General features: G+C 49.4%; 1 protein-coding gene and 1 long non-coding RNA gene across 2 annotated transcripts in view; one reads left to right on the top strand and one right to left on the bottom strand.

Moving 5' to 3' along the window:
- Nucleotides 1–15373: 15373 nt before the first annotated feature.
- LOC129150474 (uncharacterized) lies at nt 15374–18674 on the bottom strand. Its single transcript, XR_008557229.1, has 3 exons — nt 18159–18674; nt 17079–17279; nt 15374–16114 (listed from the first exon to the last, which is right to left on the bottom strand). It is a non-coding gene; the product is annotated as an uncharacterized LOC129150474 (long non-coding RNA).
- Nucleotides 18675–18781: 107 nt separating this feature from the next.
- SNX9 (sorting nexin 9) overlaps nt 18782–22995 on the top strand; it is a 63148-nt gene continuing 58934 nt past the window's right edge. The window contains exon 1 of the mRNA XM_054722166.1: nt 18782–18976. Coding sequence (XP_054578141.1) covers nt 18965–18976 — 12 coding nt within the window. The 5' untranslated portion in view covers nt 18782–18964. The remainder of the gene's footprint in view (nt 18977–22995) is intronic.

Below are 22995 nucleotides of genomic sequence, written 5' to 3' on the forward strand. Positions count from 1 at the left end.
TTGACCGGAATCGAACCTGGGACCCTTGAATCCGCAGGCCAACGCTCTATCCACTGAGCCAGACCGGTTAGGGCTGTACTAGTTTTTAAGGGCTGTCGCCACAAAGTACAGCAAACTGGGTGGCTTAACACACCGGAAACAGATTGTCTCACAGTTCAGGAGGCTGTTCTGGGCGCTTTTATTTAGCAGGAACAGGGCTGTGTAGAATGTGGAGTCTCCAGGGGCTTCAGAGCGTCTTCATTCCTCTTCTCTGGTTTTATCTGGGCTCTCCCTGGGCCGCCCGGGGGGTCAGCCCCCTCCTGGGCCCTGCCCACTTGATTGCAACACAAGAGCAGTAGAAATATCCACCAACCTCAACAGGATGTTGTGGCAATTAACAAAGGGATAATTACAGAGCGCACTCCCACGGAAGCTCCTGATACAGCTAAATGTTATTGTTACGGGAGCTCTCGAAGGGAAGCCCAGCTGGTGGCTGCGGGCGGCGTGTGAGCTGGGCCTCTCTGCCGGTGCCTCTCCTCCCAGGATTGGGGCGGGGAGCATCCCAACCGGAGGCTCCTCTCCCTGGAGTGCGGCCTCCTGGGCCAGAGGGCTGTCCCCTTTGGCGGCCCTGAATGGGGACCCGGGGGTTGCCAGGTAAAAGTGAATTGCAGATCGATGGCAAACAATTTTTTCATGTAAGTATGTTTCATGTAACAGTTGTAAGAGAAGCAGCGCGTATTTATACTAAAAAATGATTCCTTGTTTATCTTAAGTGCACATCTAACTGGACATCCGGTTTTTATTTATTTGTTTGCTTGCTTTTGCTGTATCTGGCCGCCCCCAGGTCCACAGTTTGAGGGTCAGCATCTCAGGACCATAATATTTAGACAACACAATAATCAACTCATGCCTCCATGAGAGGACAATCTCGGGGGGAGGGCATGTGTGGGTGTGGGGTGGGGGGGGGGTAATAGTAAGATATGTACACATATAATACATCAATAAAAATATTTAAAAAAAAAAATAAATAAATAAATAAAAAAAAAAAAAAAAAAAAAGAAATGTTGGATTTAGCCATCAGGATGAGGCAAAGTGCACAAACTTTAGTCACACAGCTATGTTCTGGCCCTGCTGCTCATAGTTCCCAACAAAGAGTAACTATTTTTGTTCTTAAAAAAATCTTTGTCATTGTAGAAAGACTCAGTAATTAATTGTTAGGAAGACAGTATCCAGGTTTTTCACTACTCATTTGACTAACCAGTAGACTATATTACTGTTTGCTCATTCATTTAACAAATGCACATGTCTATTAAATACTGACTATATTATTTTTTACTTAATGCTAATAAAGATATTTTGTTGTTTTAAAAAAAAAAAAAAAAAAAAAAAAAAAAGAAAGGACAATCTCTGTTATTGTCGTTGATGTTAATGTGTGGCATAGGGTTCCACCAGGCGACACCCTCCTTAAGGCAGAAAGAAGTCTTTCCTTGGGGCTGCTTGCCTAGAGCCTTCTAGAGCCGTGATTCTAACAGCCAGGTGGTGGCCGTCCTGTCCGCGTGTCCATCCTGTCCCCGTGTCCCTCCTATCTGTGAGTCTACAGATCACAACTAGAGAGTGTTGCTTCAGCTCCAGGACTTTGTAAAGATGAGAAAATGTTTGAGAAGCAGTGAAACCCACACTCCATAAGAGACCATTTGGTTGAACTCCCAACATCCATGTTCTTCAAGGTCATAGGAAGGTCAACAGTGGCCCTGTCACCTGGTTCCGCATGCAGGCTTCCATCCCAGAAACCACTGAGGATGCAGAGGCGGGGCTGCTGTCAGGCCCAGCGACGCCTCCGTGGCCAGTCCCGCTCCGCTCTGGAAGACCACAGGGTCCCGTCTTTGTTTGGGTGTCTGCTTGTTGCATTTGGGCCCTGAAGGTAAAGCGTGTGTGTCCTCTCAGAGCTGGGTGTGTTCGCTAGTGGAGTTCAAGGGAGGCCTTTAATGTCACAAAATTCTCTGGAAAAGTTGACTGTGAAGATTAGGTTTTTGTAAAGACCAAGTAGCTTGGTGAGACCAAACTCCAGAGATAACAAGGGAGCATTCTTTTAATATCTGAACGCAGTGGAGAGTGACAGAAAGCAGGTAGAAACTGGAGTGGAATTTACCCTGAAAGAGGGAAACTACCCGGTGAGATCTGGAAGTTTGCAGCTTCTGTTTTCCCTCTGAGGAAAGTTCCTGAACCCCGGTGCGCCTTATGGGCAGGAAACGGCCTTTCTGGCTCGCTCTTCACTCCCTAAGCAGCAGAAGCCGCAGACCTCGCGGCTTGCTGAGTCCCTAACCCTTTTGATAAGCGTTGCTGGATCCTCTTGGGAAACCATAGGATGAGAACAAATTTTTTCTGAGTCACTTACATGCATTTGCGGTCTGTGACTGGGGGTTTGTATAGTAAGATTGCTTTTGCTGTTTCATTTTGTTTTGTGTATAAACAGACTTAGAGAATTTTTAAACGAGCGTCTCTCAGACTCCTGCAGGGCTGGCTTGTGCTGCTGAATGGCTTTGCCACCGTCTCCAGCTCCTCAGTGCCCCAAACTGCGTGTGCACGTTAAATTAACCCAATGGGTCTAAATCACTGACGGGACTCTTCTATTCCTGTTGTCTGTTCCATTCAGAAGAAATGTTGGTAGTCTTAAATCATACCATGGAAACTCCTTTTCCCAATAGCCAAGCAAAGAATGAATTTAGTCTCTGTCTTTGAATGCCAACCAGTCCCCCGTCGGGACTCATCAGCCAGTCACCTGTTTGGATTGCCTGAAATAACCATAAACCATAGCCCCCCAGCCTGGTCCTTGGTAGTTTTCAATAACTGTTGCGTGAATACATAAGGGAGGCTCATGAGTATGCTCATGAGTGTTTTTGAAATGCCCATCTTCCTCAACAGAGACTTCTCTAACACTTGGCAATGTGACAGCTTTCTTCCTGGACAGACTGCGGGTGCTACGTCGATACTGTGACCGGCCGCCAGTCCGTCCAGCGACGGCTAATCAGGCCACTTCAAGGAAACACGTGCCGGGTCCAATAGGACGAGCTCCTGTTTGGGGGGGGGGGCGATGGCGGCGTTTCTCTTACCGGTGCCTCAGCTGGGAGTCAGCACTGAGGAGCATCAACAAGTGACTAATTACTAAAATTTCTGATCAGCGTAAGAGATACTGATCGGTATGACTGTGAAGAAACCATTTAACAAGAGCTCTGGGGAAAATAATCCAGCAGAAACCAACCCCTGCTGGAAATACCTGAACGCTGGGCTATTTAATTGGGGTTATCTGGAAACGAGGGTGGCAACGCTCCTGCCTGCCTAGGCTGATGAACTCCGTGGCCTTCCTTCTTAAGAGAGTCCTTGTGGATTACCTTCATTACTGAGAGGGCAGAGTGTTTGCTTTGGCTTCAGCCCTGCCAGAAGGATGCTCTGAACTCTTTAACTCCCGGCCATTGTCCCTGTCTCCACCTGGCGCTAGACTGATGACACTAGAGCCACTAAAGATGGCAGTCACTTTATCAGCCTCCACACAGAATTTAAAGCCGTGAGAGCCCAAGAGTCTATTTCTCAAAGGCAAGGATCTTAGCGCCCGAGTTTTAATGCTGTGCTGAAGATATGCCCTCCCCTCACCCCCCATTTTTATTCATCCGCTTTTGCTGTTCTGCGATATGAGTATTTCCCCCTCCCACCAGCTTGCCAATTCCTCAGCCGGCAGGGACTTTGTCTTACCACCTTTGTGCCCACCTCCGACTCGGCAACCCTAGGACCTAGCACAGGTCTTCTTCCAAATAGCAAATCCACAGTAAGTGCTCACTAAATAAGGTACGAGATGTGCGTCACGGCCGAGGACTTATTTCTTGTATGACTTGTGAATGATTCTGAGCGTATTTACAAACCCGTTCCGTGCGTGGCAGCCTCAGAGAAACCAGTTGATGGCTCCGAAGGGCCTGGTTGAAGAACCACCCTTCTGTGGAAGCCTAAGACCTGGCGGATTTGTTGGGGAGACAAAAAGGATTCCATTGTTTCTTTAGTCACATCATCGCATGATGAAAGTCTAGAGTATTCCAAGTATATCTTTTCCACCAACTAGGCCAGCCTTTCCCAAGAAGATGCCAAGGCTAAGACAACTTATAGGACTTACTTAAATCATTAGTTCACTGTGAAGGCAGGACTAAACCCCAGTCTTCTTACTCCCTAAATCTCTAGGTAGTATTCTTCCTGCTGCTATATCACAATGCCTTCAGAGACTGCTAAAACAGATAAGTAAGTCACATGTGTTCATCTTTCTTTGTTTAACGAGGAAACTCCTTTACAATAATTCATTGTCTCACTCTTTCCCCTTTTATACATACAATTGTTATAAGTTTTCATGTGAGCAACATTGGAAAGCACATTGGGTGAAGGAAATAGTCTTCTAATTGAACCTAAATACCATTTCTGCGTTGAACAACTTTGGGTATTAGTGTAACAGTCAAAGCATCTTTGCTGTGAAAATTCCAAACTAGCTGGACAACAATTGTGCTTCTCAGCTTCCCATAATGAAAAAGACGTCAGAACTTAAGAAGAAACTATGAACAAAATCAGTATTTTCTTGAATGGGGAAGTGGGACGTGAAGACTGGGCCTTGTAGGAATAAAGGAAGTCGGCCCTGGCAACCGGCTCAGGACTGATTCGCAGGAGGTTGTGAGGCAAGGAGCTCTCAGTTGCCTTGAATTCCAGGAATCTGGGCACCACCCCCTTTCTTTCAAATTAATTTCTTTGTACTCTCAATGCTTCCTTTGTACATGAATATGTGTTTTTAAATTATTTCTGTGGGTACTTACGTATAGTCATATGTGTATATATATGTACACACTAGAGGCCCAGCGCGCAAAATCGCGTAGACCCAGACCCACCGCGCCGTGCCACGAGACCCAGAGACCTGCCATGCCACGAGACCATCAGTGCACCTCCTGGTGACCAGTCGTTTGGTCATTATGGCATTATGGCCACTGGCCTTTTATAATATAGACTAGAGGCCCGGTGCATGAAATTCGTGCACAGGGGGGTGTGTCCCTCAGCCCAGCCTGCACCCTCTCTAATCTGGGACCCCTCGAGGGATGTCCGACTTCCCGTTTAGTAAGACATCCCTCTCACAATCCAGGACTACTGGCTCCCAACTGCTCACCTGCCTGCCTTCCTGATTGCCCCTAAACACTCCCCTGCCAGCCTGATTGATGCCTAACTGCTCCCCTGCCAGCCTGATTGCCACTAACTGCCCTCCCCTGCAGGCCTGGTCACTCCTAACTGCCCTCCCCTGAAGGCCTGGTCACCCCTAACTGTCCTCCCTCCCCTGCAGGCCTGGTCACCCCTAACTGCCCTGTCTTGCAGGCCTGGTCCCCCCTAACTGCCCTCCCCTGCAGGCCTGGTCCCCCCCAACTGCCCTTCCCTGCATGCCTGGTCATCCCCAACTTCCCTCCTCTGCTGGCCTGGTCACCCCTAACTGCCCTCCCTGGGGGCAGCCATCTTTGTGTGTTGGAGTGATGGTCAATTTGCATATTACTCTTTGATTATATAGGATGTGTGTGTACATATGAACTTTATTTCTTGATAAAGACAAGAACCTGTGCTTTACCACAGATAACTGCTTGTCATATCAAGGGTGTCTCATATGATCTGTGGCACATTTTGGAGACAGGAAACAGGGTGACAGGGGCACATTCACACCTGGGCACCTTGGAGAGAATTGAAGATGCAAGTCCAAAGCAGCCTCAACATCCGGTCCTAAATTACCTGCCCGGCAGTCATGCCGCCGGAGGGCCAGAGGGGCTCAGGTGACCCAGGGACAGAAACCTGGCTGCGGGGAAACCGTCAGAGAGGCACTGTGAGCTCCATGTAGGGGAGGGCTTGCTTGGTGAAGGCTACTCCCCAATGGGAGCGCCATTTCCCCCTCCCAGCCGCCCCTGCAGAGGTCCTAACAGACGCCAAGAGGGGTGGCCTCTGAGATGTTGCCTCCTCCGGACCCCTGCAGGAGGGAGAGGTCAGGGGCCTCGGCTCTGCACCAGGAGCAGCTGACTGCTGTGCGTTGCCCCATGTGCGTCACGGAGATGATGAAACACCTTTGTCCAGGGCTCCTGTGGCGCCGTCAGAGCTCTCAGAAGACGTCGCCATTTCCACTCCTCTGTGAAGCACTGAAGACAGAACCAGAAATGAGAAAGAGTCCTGCGGACTTTCCGTTTCCTCATCAAGGGCAGTTCTATTTGCAGTCTTGGGTTCCATGAAGCTTTCCTGTATCGGTGCGAGTTCCATTTTTAGTTTATGTGACATCGAGTTCGTTTCAGATACCTGCACCCAGAGAAGCTTACCCCACACAGATGAAGGAAGTCAAAAACAGCCTCTGAAAACAGGGCTAAGAAATGGAGAAGAGCGGACTCACACGGTGCCAGCATTTGGGGTTACCGTGGCGGCGACCCCGGCTGACTTGCAGACCCTCTGAACTTCCTGGGGGAGTGCCTACAAGTGTGCACGGGCAGGCCACAGGGCGGCAGAGAGGGGAGAAAGCCCTGGGCCAGATGCGGGGGCTTTCCACTGACTTCAGAGTAGATGAGGTTGGGTTGAAAATTACTCTTTTGAATCATACCTGCCCTTTCCCTAAGCCAGCACAGTAAGGGATGGCTGGAACGGCGGCAGTGGGCTCTGACTCACCGCCATTAGGAGTTCCTATGAATAGTTTGTGAGCACTTCTCTGAGCAAGCCAACTCATCATTCGTGTGTGAAAGTAACCAAAATGGCCTCAGACAGGCAAGGGCTCAAAAAATGCACCATCATATACCTTCCTGAAAACATCATTCAAAGAACAGGAGTTCTTTGATGATGATGATGATGATGATGATGATGATGATGATGATAATAATAATAATAATAATAATAGAAACCAATTGAACATGTACAGATTTGGGGGAATATGATTTCAAAATTGACTAAGCAAAAAAACAATTCTTAAAAATATTTTTATGAGCAAATACTTAGCCTATGTTATCACACACAGACAGGGAGAGGGTATGGGAAAAGGAGATCTGTACATAAGGGAAAATGTTGTTCTTAACTTTTAAACTAGAGACATAGATTTTAGCCAAGTGGCCCTTAAACCTAAAGGTAGCCTTAGAGTTAAACAGAATGTGTATTTCCAAATCACTTTAGGAGACGAATGCAAATAACATACAGCACAGATCCCAGATGACAAGAGATAAAAACAAAGGAAATGAGGAGGAGGCATAATGAACAGGAAGCATACATCAAGAGGACTGGAGTGGGCATCATCAGTAAGATGATCAGTATTTAATGACACATCCAAACGCATTAGAATGAATGCGAATGAACAAGCAGAATAAAACACCATGCACAGGCAAATACATTTGTGTAAAACACGGATAGAGGAATCTGGAAGGGAAGTGGGGGGAAGTTTAAATGCGTTGTATCCGGGTCTGTGTGAATTCCTTCTGTTTCTTTGTCCTTTTCTGGTGTTTGCAGCTTGTCAACAATGACAAATATTACTCTACTAGGCAAGGCTCATTACTGCAAGCAATGGAAACTGGCTCTGCCTTTTGTTTGCAGGGCGGGCAGGGCAGGCTGGAGGCCTGGGAAGAGCTGACACTGCAGCTGGTAGATTTCCCTGTGCATCAGGGGCGACATCCGTCTTTTTTTCTCTCAAGGCCTTCAACTGATTATTTGAGGCCCACCCACAGTACTGAGGGTAATCTGTTTTACTCAAAGTCCACTGATTCAAATGTTAATCTCACCCAAAAACACCTGCAGAGCACCGTCTGGACGAGTGTGCAACCAAATATGTTTATGGTGTCCTCTCCCTCCCTTTCATGTATTCGTTTCCACATACATGCAGTCATTCAGCAAAGCTTTAGTGAGTGTCTCGGTCAGGCACCGTGTCGGGCACCGAACATACCCAGGTGGGTAGGAAAGGCTATATTACAGTTCACCTCCTGCATCAGGTTTTCCTGGCCGCAGGCCCGGTACTGAGGTCAGTTTAGTAAGTGCCTGCCACAGTAACAGACACCCATCCCGCTGGTAGTCTGTGAGTTGAAAGCTGTTATACGAACATTTTATACACACACAAAAATGAATAAAAGTATGTTTCTTTCTTTCATCAGACTGCTAAGAAATATAAACAGCCAAAACAGTGTTAGCCTAAAATTGAGCTAGTCTGTATAACGGCATCATTTTAAAAAGCACCAGCGAAAGGCCTCTTTCCCTCTGCTCTGCATGGCAAACCCATCAGCGAGGCCAGTGGTCGGCAAACTCGTTAGTCAGCAGAGCCAAATATCAACAGGACAACGACTGAAATTTCTTTTGAGAGCCACATTTTTTAAACTTAGACTTCTTCTAATGCCACTTCTTCAACACAGACTCGCCCAGGCCGTGGTATTTTGTGGAAGAGCCGCACTCAAGGGGCCAAAGAGCCGCACGTGGCTCGTGAGCCGCAGTTTGCCGACCACAGAGCTAGGCCTTTTCCCGTTCCTGAGTTCCAATCCTCCCTCCCTGCAGGGGCCTTGGAGACCGAGTCCCTTATCCTCAGCAGATGTAACGGTTTCTCGAACTCTCTCAGATACTCGGTAATTGTGAAGAGAGGCACGTTTGTGAACCCTGTTCCAGGGGTACCACTTTGGCCATGCAACGTTCAGTGGGGAAAGCAAAGCGTCCGAAAGCTTCTCTATAAACATTTTAAAAATGTAAAGCAAATCCAACAGTTACCTGCCTCTCACTTTCTACTAAATAAGCTTGAGATCAAGTGGAAATGGCAGCTGGCAGCCACCAAACCATCACTCGGCCGTGCTGTACCGCTGATCCTGGAACAACGAGAGGTCAGGGGTGCCCACCTCCCGCGCAGCCGAAAATCCCCACACAGCTGTCTAGTGGAGGTGGGTGATTTAAATCAATCGCCAAATATTTACTTTCCTTCTGAGAGTTAAGCTCAGTCTATCATGGCAACAGAACATTTAGATGATCTGGACACAGAGACAACTGCAACAGTTTTGCCACTTTGCCATCACTGCTCCTCACCGCTTTGCCTCCTCCACTCCCGAGGCTCTCCCTGCAGGGGTGGGGGCCATGGCCGCTACAACTTCTCTTCAGAGGTCACGTGCGCTCCGGAGGTGCAGAGGCCCAGCTGCAGAGGAAGGACGTCCGACCCGGCGCTCCTCCCTGGAACCTCGTTTCTATCGATGGCTTCCCGCTTCTCCAGAAGAGTTCATATGGAGCACGCCAAAAATAGCGCCTGGCGCCCAGGGCGTGCTGGGAAAGTGTCACAAGTACTGTTATCCAGCCTCAGAGCCACATGACCTTTCTCCTCTCCACGTGCACTAAGTCCTGCATGCTCTTCATTCAAAACGTCTCTTACAGGTATGTACTGACATATCGACCAATGAGATGCTGATGTCTGGGATTTTATTCAATACTAGAGGCCCGATGCAGGAAATTCGTGCAGGAGTAGGCCTTCCTTCCCCCAGCTGCCGCACCGGCTTTCCTCTGGCACCCGGGACCCGGGCTTCCCTTGCAGAGTGGCCTGGGCCTCCCTCTGCCGGCTGATCATGGGGCGATGGCAGGGCCCCCGACCAACTGCATCGCACCCACCCTGGCTGGCCTGGCGCCAGTGGGTGTCACAGCGTGGTCCCGGACGGTCGTCTGGACGGTCCTTCCGCTGTTTGGCCGTCTGGTCTAATTAGCATTTTATGCTTTTATTATTATAGATTGTATAGGAGGGAGACAGTGGGTGAGTGTAAGAATGAGAGGACTGACCAGGGGTTGATGGTGTCTGGGCTGGATAAGGGCTATGTGGCAGTTCATTTTACCATTTTATCTACTTTTGAATTTTGAAATTTTCCATAATAGAAAGTAAAAGGACAACAACAACAAAAAATTATCTTTCATGGTGACTCCCTCCTTTCCATCCCACTGTGTAGACGTTTAAAGAAGCCAGAGGACACTTGACGAGCGGCAATGCTGAGGAGTGCGCTCTCTGGGGAAGGCTTGTCAGTCACCCGAGGGTCACGGTGGCCTGTTCCCTCGGGGCCTCTTCCTGGTCCTTTGTAGCCTCCCACCCCCGCCCACAGGCTCAGCATCGGATTTGTCACCACCTTAATGTGACTTAATTGAGGGCAGATTCCCGTGGACCAGGCTCCGGAGAGTGGCGGCTGCTTCAGGATGCCAGTTCATCCTCCTGTAGCGGAAGCTGTAACTGCCCAGAGCCCGGGACACTGAGTCCTTCTGCCAGCAGCTTCTCTTACTCTGGGCAAGCGCTATGGATGGAGGACTTTCTGAGCTTGGAATCGGATGCTGCGAGTTAACCTGGCTCTGCATATGTTTACTGGAACCAGGCCAAGGTCACCTGACCCTTCCCCACGAGGTCAGGACAAGAAAGGCACCAGAGTCCTGCATAGTGCTCCTGTCCCATTGGCCTCTGGACTCTCCTTTTCTTATTTATTTGTTTGTTTATTTATTTATAATATATATTTCTCTCATTTTAAAAAAGATTTAATAGAGTTTTATATTTTTTTAATTGATTTCAGAGAGGAAGGGAAAGGAAGAGAGAGATAGAAACATCAATGATGAGAGTGATTCATTGATCAGCTGCTTCCCGCACACCCCACACTGGGTATCAAACCCACAACAGGCATGCGCTCTGACCGGGAATCGAACTGTGACCTCCTGGTTCATAGGTCAATGCTAACCACTGAGCCATGCAGGCCGGACCTCCTCTTTTCTTTGCTTCCAAGACAGATCAAGCACCCCCTGCTGAAAGGCACTTCCTCTCTTCAAATACGTTAATGCCTTTAATCTAATCATTGTTAGATTAGCAGGCCAAGGAGCTATTTTATCTACTTACTAGAGGCCCAGCATGTGAAATCGCACACGGTAGCCTGCTGCTGCTCACAGCCCCACCCACCCACCCACCGCCCCACCCATCTGCCCGGGTGCCCCGCTGTGCTTGCAGCCCCTCCCACCCGCTCGCTGCTGCTTGCCACCTTGCTGCGATCAGAGTCTGTGGGCCACTGGGGAGGGACCAAGAGGTGCTCAATGCACCTCCTGGTGATCGGTCATTTGGTCGTCCTGGTCATCATGGACACTGGCTTTTTATATATATATATAGTGTCTTTGGATATTTCTGCTCTTATCAATGTTGTCCTGATCTTTAAAAATCTAATGGTCACATGATTTCTCTTGATCTCAGATTCCTAGGGAAGAGAAGGAAGTGGGGCATTTCAGAATAGTGTGGCCATAACTATCTATAATACATAGATCGATTCTATATGAACGAATACCTCCAACTACTGAGAAAGGCCTTGCCATCTGTCTCTGTCCCCCTTGGGTCGGCCTGCTCCAAAGCTTCCTGCACACACCGTCAGATTCATTTCCAGCAGCATTACTTTAAGATGCTTTCGAATGGGTTCCGTGGCCTCCCCAGGTCATAACCTGCCCTCTACCCACCTTTCTATCTGGATTTCCCACATGACAACCTCTGCCCCAGGAAACGTGGACTCGCTGACATCAGAGAATGCAGCCTGAACTGCTCTATTGTGTCCTTGCTCACACCATTCCCTGTACTTTGAAAATTTTAAGTGTCTTTCAAAATAAAGCTCAAATTCCACCTTCTTTTGACGTTTCCTGAGTATACCAGTCATGGGTGACGACTATCTCTGTTTTACGTGACCTGAGCCTGCTCAGAGCATAGGTATCGGATTTCTAACAGTTAGTAACCATGATGCAAAATTATTCACTTTCCCCTTGTTTCAATGAATTCTATCTATTGAATATTTATCAAACTAGTTTTATACAAGGGACGAATAATTTCTTAATCCTCCAAAAAAAACCCACATAAATTTTCAAGAAAGCATGCTAAATTGGTCTCTAATTGTCACATACTGGTGGGGGACATTTGAGGAAGGGATGGCTGCAAGGCGCATTAGCCCTGGGCAAGTGTGTTGGGGTTTGAGGTTGGGACAGTGTGGTTTGACTGACTCCCTTGACTGTTCTGCTTTTTCACAGCTTTCTCTTCTCTTTATTTCTGAAACCACATGGTCTTTAAAACACAGGTGTTTCTCCCAATGGCTCTCCTGGCAACAGCATGAGAGTTTGGTTCCATTTGTTTAGTTAAGAATGAATAAACAGTCAGGACAGACTTAAGGCCTCTGACTGTGGGCGCAGGAGGGGTGTCTTATTTTCCTTATGATATTTCACAATCTGGGGAGCATAAACTGCATTTTTCATGGCTTATCTACCATAGTTCTTTACACATTTTAGCCTCTCAATAAATGTTTTGTGAATGAAATTAAAAGTAGCTAAAAGACCGAATCAGCTCTAATAAGAGCCACTGGGCCAGGACTCTGGTACCTATCACTCCAGTCAATGATCTAACCATCGCCACCTGCAAACCACACCCTTCCAAATATTGACACGCAGATGTAGGCAGATAGTGTCTGTTTATAAGAACCATATGTGTTTCTGAACAATTATTTATTTAATACTTAAAAAAAAACTAAGCTTGGAACGTCTCTTTCTACAAAGTATAACATTAAACTTATTACTTATTTTAAAACTAATGCAGAACTTGTGTTTACAAGAATTGTTTTTATGCACTTATTTAAAGAAAAGAATATTTTGCATTTTGACATTTCCTGACTTAATCAAAGGCTAATTGACCTTAAGAAGCAGAAAGCTTGCTGAGGTGTCTGTGAAAATACTGAGAAACTAGAGATGTTAGACTCGTGAGAGAAGAAATTAAATATATCCAATGACTGAACTAAAACACAATGTGGATGAAGAAAGAGGATACCAAAGAAAGAGAAGGCTGAATGGAAAAGAAGAAAGAATGAGCATATACGCTACTGGATGCAAATCATTTAAAAAGCCATAATGATTGTGGGACAGCATATAGGAAATTGGTTGTAGATCTGAGAACCGCAATAAGAAATTGAAGTCCACCAAGCGGACAGCTATTGATAACCATTGAGATTTGTTAGACTAGCATGCTACTCCAGCTAAAGGTGGTTTGCTAAATCTTCTGTATGAGTCTCAGAGCAGCATCACTATAAATGAGAAAACTGAGGACCAATATTAAACAACCTGCTCAGATTCGCCCTCGTGGCAAGCATCAGAATGAGCCCCAAGACAAGCACTGTCCAAATCCAGGGCTACCAGCTTACCATTCAGCACTCAACAGTGGGTGGCCTTTCTGACCCAAGGCCTGGGGAGAACAGTTCTCCGAGGGACAGAGGCTGTAATTCGCAGCGCCCAGCAATAAACATGCTGGTGGCAGCAGATGTCCTGCGCTTGTGGTTAGCTGCACGGTCATTAGATTGCCTTCCACGAAGAAGGAATCATGTGTTTGTGTGTGCTCGCATATTAGATGGGACTTGTAGCTTTGAAAGTAACTCCCATAGCTTGTGACTCGAGCAATGACCCACGAGCTAGCACAAAGCGCTGTGCTATGCAACTACTGCTGCAGCCACTGTCTGTAATTATGTTTCTGAGAACTCACATTAGTCTGTCCATAGCAGGTCAAAGAATCAAGGCAATGTCCTAAGGCAGTGGTCGGCAAACTCCTTAGTCAACAGAGCCAAATATCAACAGTACAACGATTGAAATTTCTTTTGAGAGCCAAATTTTTTCAACTTAAACTTCTTCTAACGCCACTTCTTCAAAACAGACTTGCCCAGACCGTGGTATTTTGTGGAAGAGCCACACTCAAGGGGCCAAAGACCGCATGTGGCTCGCGAGCCGCAGTTTGCCGACCACTGGCCTAGGGTAATGCTTTAGGGGACGTCAAGGATCCTAGAGGCTGTAAGCCAACTCGTTAGCCAATCTCACCATCACTGCGCCGATTTCACTATTCTATCACAGATTTCCTTCTGGAGTCAGGACTACCCAAAATGAGCAAAGAGCCTCGTACAGAACCAAGAGCAGACAGTCCTTGTTGCAGCCTAACCCTGCCTGCCCGTGCCACCCCTGCCATGTATGCAGCCCTGTCACCTCCAGCCTTTTCCCACTATTACCTATGTCCCTTCCTGCCTGCCCAGATCCTAGCCATCGGATTCCAGCTAAATCTCCAGTTCTGGATCCCATTCCCATGACTGTACATGGACTGTGTCTCCCAGACAATGGAGAGAGAGGAGTGACTTAGTCAACATGCAACCAGTTAGCCAACCAACCAACCGACCGACCACAACAAACGAGAAACCATCCACTCTTACACATGTCAGTGGCTAGTTTACCACCAAGGAACAGCCTCGTATAAAACAATCTTCCCATTTCTCTAAAGCCCTGGCCCTGCTTGATTTCCCATCACAGCACATACTAAGGCATCTGACATGTCATCTATGTACTTATAGTTTATTGCCTCCCCCCCCACGCTTTAGATTCTAAGGTCTAAAGGACGAGGGACTTTTATCTCCAACACCTGCAACAGTGCCTGAGACAAGGTGAGGATTGGATACATTGATTGTGATAATTTATTGTGATAGAAAGGCACTTGTCATACCCCTCTCTGATGTTTATTTCATCACCCCGAGGTTCACCTTAACCTCATTTAACTCAAAAAGTGCAAGAAAATATACTCTTGTTCCACACCCAGGATGACTCTGGGGGGGTCTGTATTATTCTCCACTTTTCCCATTCCCCAACATGTATAGTGGGCGACCATCACATGTTTTCATCCCATTTCACATTATTTTCCATAGTTTCATTTTCCCACAGTAGTTTCACATTAGTTGACCTAGCACTTAGTAGGGATCTGAGCTATTGGAATATAAGGACAATCTAATTTTGACTAGAGAAAGAAACCAGAATGATGACTAATATTTACTGAGTGTTTATTATGTACAAAACATCATGCTAAGTCCTTTGAGCTCATTATCACATAAGAAACCCATGAGATAGGTATTATTATCATCCCCATTTTGCAGTTGAGGAAACTGAGGATGAAGTAATGTACCTAAGGTGATATGGGTTATAACTAACAATCCAGCCCTGTTGACAGCAAAGTCTGTGCTCCTAAGGAAGAAAGGAGGGAGCCCGGCCTGCCAGTGTTGACCCATGAACCAGGAGGTCAAGGCTCAAGTCCCCGTCAGGGCGCATGCTCAGGTTGCAGGCTCCATCCCCAGTAGGGCGCCTGCAGGCACAGCCAATCAATGAGTCTGTTTCATCATTGATGTTTCCATCTCTCTCTCCCTCTCCCTTCTTCTCTGAAATCAATAAAAATATATTTTAAAAAAAGAAAGGAGGGAAAAAGAGAAGGGAGAAGGGATGGGGGCTGTATCTGTGTGTTGCTAAGCCACTGTAGCTGTATCTAAGAAAATTCAAGTCTTTAAAAAAGATGATTTTTTTTTTTTTAAAACTATCATTTCAATGTGAAAAAGTGAGTTTGGAGCTAGGGAGTTTCTGAATTACAATGATAAAGTAATTAATTTCTGCAGTAAAAATAAAAGTGCTTTAACTTCATAGGTTTACAGTCATAACACCTGGGCAAGGGTTAGATGAGTCTCTAGCACGGGCTTCCCAGGAACCCTTATCGCTCCCTCTCCCCGGTGTGATAAAAAGACCTGATAAAAGGGAGTAGCTCTGCTCCAGCCACACCTCTTTTTTTCTTGCAAAAGTTCAACCCAAAGCAGCCTGCACACGCCAATCAAATTCCTTGCTTAGCAATTGTGTTCTCACCAATGGGAGTAATGGAAACCTCGGGCTGTATGTAGAGGAAATAACTGGACTTCGCATGTGTCCCAAGTTCAATGCCAGGGATCTGGGTTCTGAGGGAGCCCACATAAGGCACCACCTCTGGGGAAGCCGGGGAAAAGGAAGGAGGTGGAGGGGCGGGAACAGAGAGGTGTGAATGGGTGATCAAGTGGAAGCAGAAGACCACCGACTTCCAAGTTTGCCCAGGACTTTTCAGGATGACCTTGAGGGAGGTCTACTTCCTAGTTTGGGAGAAGCCACTGCTCCACTGGGCGGCCGCCTTCATGGGATGAGGTGAAAGGGTGTCAGGCTTCTCTTCTTCCATGTAGGTGGTGGCTCTCGCGCGGCGTGGGACAGGAGTTCTTGCCCAGTTTTTTCAAAAGTGGCACGTTTTGGAGACCTGTGATAAGAGAAGTAGGCTCTTGTTCCTATTCTGGCCTACTTTGTGGCCTGGGTAAGTCATTCAACCACCCTGGTCTTGTTTCTACACTATACATCAGGGGATTGGCATGTTATCATTCCATGTACTTGGTAATTACATCCATGACAAATGCCAACCAGGGTGGTATTAGAGGGAGCTGGACTCAGACTCATCTGAGGGTTACATTAGTGACTGCACTTCTGGGCTCTTTAAAACCATGCCACAGTGTTTCATTCTCTCAATAAAATGGACAGGTGGTTTCACGTTTTCTTTAGTGTTTAACTGATGTGCATTGGTCATGATGAGTTTGGTGTCTCCGTGGTTACTTATAAAAATGAAACCATGACTACAGAAATTGGAGTCAAATAGGAAAAGCTTGGATTCTGGTCTTGCTTCCTTGGTGCCAGGTGCCCAGGAGAATTGGTTGCTGGGGACACATCAACTGAGGGTGTCACAGGAGTGACCCTGACTTTGTACCTTCCTATCAAAACGTGCATTGTTGAACTGTGACAGGGAGCTATACCCAGCTTTCAAATCGAAAAGAATATGGAAAACTCTTTATAGTATTGGAACTTACACTAATATCTAAATTTTCTGAAGGTTCATCAGATGCCATTGTCAGAATGTTTTGAAAATGTATTTATTTATTTTTAAAATGAGTTTACATTCTAATATCTTAACTAAGAAGAGCACACACCAGTATGTGGAAAAGCTAAGATTTGAACTCGTGAGTTTTCCATATTCTTTTAATATGGAAACTTAGAGTTTATTGCCTACCCCCACACGCTTTAGATTCTAAGGTCTAAAGAAAATTTCTCGGCATATACAACGTATTTTCCATTAGTACCTCTTAAAACATGACCACTTTCTTGTGGGCTTCCTAGAACTCCCTTCGTATGGATATAGCATGTTCAGTGAAACAGTCCTATTAATACACACATACGTGACTTTCTGTTCGGGGCTGTCACAGAACAACGCTTTACTGAACAGCTTTGCTCACTCCTGCACATCTGGCAGCAGCAGGGTAAACTCCTAGAAGAGGAGCTGCTAGGTCCAAGGTTAAGGTCATGTTCAATTTTCTAAGGAAGCCTTGGATTCTTCAGGGCTGTACACCGGGGCCCATCATGACTTTCTCCGAGGTTTCCTGTGAGGATGACAGGGGATGAAGGGATGTGAAAGCCCAGCACAGGTGAGCGGCTGTGGATGGATGTTAACCCTCCTTTTTCGTAGACCACTGCTTATGAACATCATGATGGCCATGGACATGAACTCGGTGAACATAAGAATGCACAGAAAACTCTGGGCATTTAAAATGTGCCTATCTTAAACTCCATTGTTGAACAGAACTCGTGAAATCTCTGGAGGGCAAGGTGAATATTTTCACACGCACACAGACTTGACATTAACTGTAAATACTGCTTTCCTCGCCCAGTCAAGGTGCTTGACAGTTGCCTCTCTGCACACGCACATCCCAGGGGACCCCGCACATCCCGGGGGATCCCGCACATCCCGGGGGATCACCCACATCCCGGGGGATCACCCACATCCCGGGGGATCCCGCACATCCCGGGGGATCACGCACATCCCGGGGGATCCCGCACATCCCGGGGGACCCCGCACATCCCGGGGGATCCCGCACATCCCGGGGGATCCCGCACATCCCGGGGGACCCCGCACATCCCGGGGGATCCCGCACATCCCGGGGGACCCCGCACATCCCGGGGGATCCCGCACATCCCGGGGGACCCCGCACATCCCGGGGGATCACCCACATCCCGGGGATCACACACATCCCGGGTGATCACACACATCCCGGGGGATCCCGCACATCCCAGGGGACCCCGCACATCCCGGGTGATCCCGCACATCCCGGGGGACCCCGCACATCCCGGGGGATCACCCACATCCCGGGGGATCACCCACATCCCGGGGATCACCCACATCCCGGGGGACCCCGCACATCCCGGGGGACCCCGCACATCCCGGGGACCCCGCACATCCCGGGGATCACACCGGGGCGCACCAGGCTGAGGCCCACTCCGGCGGGTCTTCCAGGCACGTGTCTTGTCCTGCGGGGAAGCCGGCTGCTGGGTTCAGCCATGGATCATTGACAAAGCCCGGGGCCCGGCCCTGGAGGTCGTCCTGACACCCAGCATGGAAAATTCCGGACCTCCCTCCGCTTCTTCCCGGCCTCCGGGGGCCCCGAGGCGCTGCACAGGGATCCAAAGTCCGGAGGGAGGTTCCTGGGACCCAAGCCCAGCGCCAGGCCCAGCCCGTCTGACCCCGGGCAGAACCTTCTGGAAGGGCCGGTCGGCCCAGGAAGCCATTGCCCCGCTCGGCCCGGCTGTTGAGTCCGCACGCCTTCGGCGCAGCCCGGGGCACCCCGGCCCCGCCGCCGCCGGCCCCCGGGGACGGAGAGGCGTCCCCGGCCTCGCGCCTCCGGCCTCCGCGGGGCGGCCGTGAGGGAGCCGGGGCTCGGGCGGCAGCGTCCCCGCCGCGGGCGGGCGGAGGCCGGGCGCGGGAACAAAGGGCGCCGCCGGCGGCGCGGCCCGGGGCGGAGGCTCGGCGGGGGCGGACCGTGGGCGAGGAGGCCGGGCCGCCGCGGGCCCCGGGCGCGCTTCCGCCGGCCGCGCCGCGCACGGTCCATGGGAGGCTGGCCGCGAGGGCGGGCGCCGCAGCCGGGAGCTTCGGGAACTGCGGAGCGGCCGGCGGCCCGAGTCGCCCAGCGCCCACCCTCGGGGCCGAGGCGCCGCCGCCGCCGGGCCGAGCCGAGCCGGAGCCGCCCTCAGCGCCGCCCGCCCGCCGCCCCGGGCCGGGGAGCCGGCCGCCATGGCCACCAAGGTGAGGGGCGCGCGCAGGCCCCGGCGGCCCCTCGGCGGCGCGGGGGGCGGGGGGGCGGGAGCGGGGGAGGCGGAGGGGCCGGGTCCCGCGGGGCGAGGGCCTTCGGGACCCGCCGGAGGTGCGGGAGGGTCGCGGGCGGGACTCCGGGCGGGAGCGGCGCCGCCCGCAGAGTTGGCGCGGGAGCGGGGGCGGCGGCCGGGCCGGGGGGGGGGGGGGTTCCCGCAGCCCTGCCCGCCCCGAGCGGCCCCCCGGCCGCGGGGACCCGGGAACGTGCCGGCGGCGGCCACTCCCGGCCCGCACGCCCGGCCGCCGCCGAGGGCGCGGCGTCCCCTCCGTCGCCCGCCGCTGCGACCCGGCGGCGGCCGGAGTGGGGCCCCGACCCCCGCCCGCGAGGACCCGGCGCCCGGGGTCAGGCCCGGCTCGGGGGCCGGAGCCGCACACGGCACGCCCCGCGCCTCCACCTCCTCCGTTCTCCTCGTGTGTTTTTCTCTGTTTCGTGGGTTTGGCTGCCTTTTCGGGGTGAGTGGCGTTTCCAGCGTGAATAAAAGGCGGAGCGGGAAGTGACTGTGCGGTGAGGCGTTCGCGAGCCGAAGGCCCAGGCCCGTCCGCGGCGGAGCCGGGACTCGGGCTGAGGAAGCGGCGGCCGCGGGGCTCGCTCGCCCCCGGGGCCGGCTCGGGGCTGGCTCTGGGGTCGGCGGCCGCTCTTGGCCGCCTGCGGCTGCAGGGGGCGCCCTCCTTCGTTCTGGACGGAAAGGGGGAAGAGCCGGGGTCCCGCCGCCTTGACGGGAGGTGGGGACCCTCCCAGAGCTGGTCACGTGGTGTGAGGGATGGCTTGACTTTTGCAAGTGGTTTTGGTCATGCACCCTTCATACACACCAGCACCCTTCATACACACCGGCACCCTTCATACACACCGGCACCGTTTATACACATCAGCACCCTTCATACACATCAGCACCCTTCATACACACCAGCACCCTTCATACACACCAGCACCCTTCATACACACCGGCACCCTTCATACACATCACCCTTCATACACACCAGCACCCTTCATGCACACCGGCACCCTTCATACACATCACCCTTCATACACACCAGCACCCTTCATACACACCGGCACCCTTCATACACACCAGCACCCTTCATACACACCAGCACCCTTCATACACAGCACCCTTCATACACACCAGCACCCTTCATGCACACCAGCACCCTTCATGCACACCAGCACCCTTCATACACACCGGCACCCTTCATACACATCACCCTTCATACACACCAGCACCCTTCATACACACCGGCACCCTTCATACACACCAGCACCCTTCATACACATCACCCTTCATACACACCAGCACCCTTCATGCACACCAGCACCCTTCATGCACACCAGCACCCTTCATGCACACCAGCACCCTTCATACACATCACCCTTCATACACACCAGCACCCTTCATACACATCAGCACCCTTCATACACATCACCCTTCATGCACACCAGCACCCTTCATGCACACCAGCACCCTTCATACACATCACCCTTCATACACATCACCCTTCATACACACCAGCACCCTTCATACACATCAGCACCCTTCATACACATCAGCACCCCCTTTATACACATCAGCACCCTTCATACACACCAGCACCCTCTTGGCGAATTTACGTTTGAAATCTCCCAAGTTTCTTTTGGGTTCCTTTTGTGGTTGAGTTTTGTTGGTAACTTGGGAAAGGGGTGAGACATTGGAATCCCTTTGAGAGATCAGGGTGTGTGCTCAGAACTGACCTGGGCGGTGCTTATGTGGTAACGGAGATTCTTCTCCCGGAGCCTGAGCCTGCGTCCCTGAGACAGCCACCTTTGTTAAAATGCTGGTGTCGGTGCTCTCTCGTCCCTGGTTTTATCGGAGGTGACAGAACTTGCCACCTTTTAAAACGTATACTTTGTGTTGATCTTTTAAAAACAAAGCTGAGCCGAAGCCAAGGATTTCTAAGGAAATTTGATTTGAGGTTTGTTGCCACACAGTGCGGAAATGACCAGTGACACGGTCTTAGGCGACCCCCGTCCTGCAGCCGTCAGAGCGGCGTGTGGGCGCCACTCCGGGCGGTCCGTGTGTGGCCTGGCTCGCGCTGACCCGCTGATCAGGCCACCGGGTCTGTCCTTTAGCAGCTGGCTCAGGTACACACAGTGGACGTTTATTTGGTGGGCACACCTGCACTTGGTGTTTCCATAAAACTGAGAAGGACGGGGGGCTTCCTGTATCAAACTGGAACGGGACGTGCTCCCATTAGATACAGGCCTTAAAGCTGCGTCAGCGCTCCTCCTTCCTTATCTCACACCCTGTGAAGGCACATTCCAGTACCTGCCTGGTCACTGCTGCCTGTGGTGACAAACCCTTCCATTTTTTAAAAAAGGAAGAGCAGAGAAGTGCGTAATGAAAGAGGGCCCTGCCTCAGTTTTCTGGGTTTCCCACTTTCTGGTGATTCTTATATCAAACCGAACGCATTTGTCCCTCGTTCCCGGAGAGTGAAGTTGTTCTGGTTGCTTCCCTTCCACCCGCTACCCACATGCTGCCCTTACCACCATCTGACTGGTTCGGGCTCTTCCCTTCCCCTTGATTGGGAGGTGGGAGAACGTTCTTTTAGGAACTAATAACAGCTAATGTTCTTAAAATTTAGGACTCATCTAGCCCTCAGGCTCTTGCTTTAAGTGATGACAAATCAATTCAATGTCTGGATCTGTTAGCTAGTACTGGGGTTCCCTTTGAATTGATCAGAGAATGGCTTTACTTCTCTTAGATACGATTTTCTTGTGTATTATGCATACATGTTTTCCTGAAGATGCATTTACCTCCAAATGATCATGATTTTTAAGACTTTTTCTGATATACTCAGAATAGAAAGGAATTATCTTTGAGGAGAAAAACTTGAATTGGTCAATTCTTCACTACCCAAGAAAGTTAATTAGTAACTGCATATTTTAAAAGGGTTATCTGTTCTTTGAACCTGATCTTTCCCCAGTATGCTGAATTCAGTTGTGTCACTCTGAGACCAGTCCAGTCTTATTTAACAAACACAGGGAAAGGCTAATACAAGTGTGTAAAGTCTTGACTTCTGTTAGAAGCCTCAGAAGGTTATATTTTGACACAGTCATATGGTGAACTTAGGAGTAAATTAAGTTTTATGTATTAAATCTTGGAAAATAAATGATTTTTTACCCATATTTATTAAAAGGAGCATAAACTAGTTAATGAAAGTTAATCCATAGCTATATAACTTAGTTGTAATTTCCATTTCAAAGTTAACCTTTCGTAACTAATTTGGATCCTTGTGTGCTTACGTAGTCACTTTTAGGATTAATCATTATAACAAAATTCTAGGAGTCCCTGATGCTTTTTTAAAAAGAACTTTTCTTTCCAGCTCCAATGTCTAAAGTCACACATTTGTGTTGTACTGCTTGTCTGGTAGAGTTAAGTGGGGGTGGAATGTTGAAATACTGCTGGGAAAGGAGTGAATTGCTCAGGACTGTTCCATAATAAACAAGAGAGAGAACAGTTTAGAAAGCATACTTTGTGGTTTCTTCTGAGCAAAAACCTCTTTATCTGGGGGGAAAAAAAGAATAGAAATATCTTCCTAAAGAGTCTTCAGGGTTAAAGTTGGTTTTGAAAGTTAAAAAAAAAACAAGTATGGAAAATGCTAATCATTCAATTTTGCATAACAGTAGTATTTTAAAAAGTGTCTTAGTAAATATATCTGGACAGTTTTTGTATAGTCAGAAAAATTTGATGACAGTAGAAAGGTAAACCAATTCCTTATTAAAGGAGTAGATTAGAAGGCATAAACATTTTGCTGTTTTCTACTCCCTGTTTTTATATTGACCATCTGAAAATTAAATTGGAGCTTTACTTTAATTGCCCACCTAACACTTTGTAACTGTGCAGATGCTGTTCTTTCTTTTCTGGAATGCTGTTCTCTGGCTCTTCCCCCAGGTGCCTTCTTTGTATACTTATGTCTCA

The sequence above is a fragment of the Eptesicus fuscus genome, chromosome 10 (assembly GCF_027574615.1).
Source record: "Eptesicus fuscus isolate TK198812 chromosome 10, DD_ASM_mEF_20220401, whole genome shotgun sequence".
Classification (NCBI taxonomy): domain Eukaryota; kingdom Metazoa; phylum Chordata; class Mammalia; order Chiroptera; family Vespertilionidae; genus Eptesicus; species Eptesicus fuscus.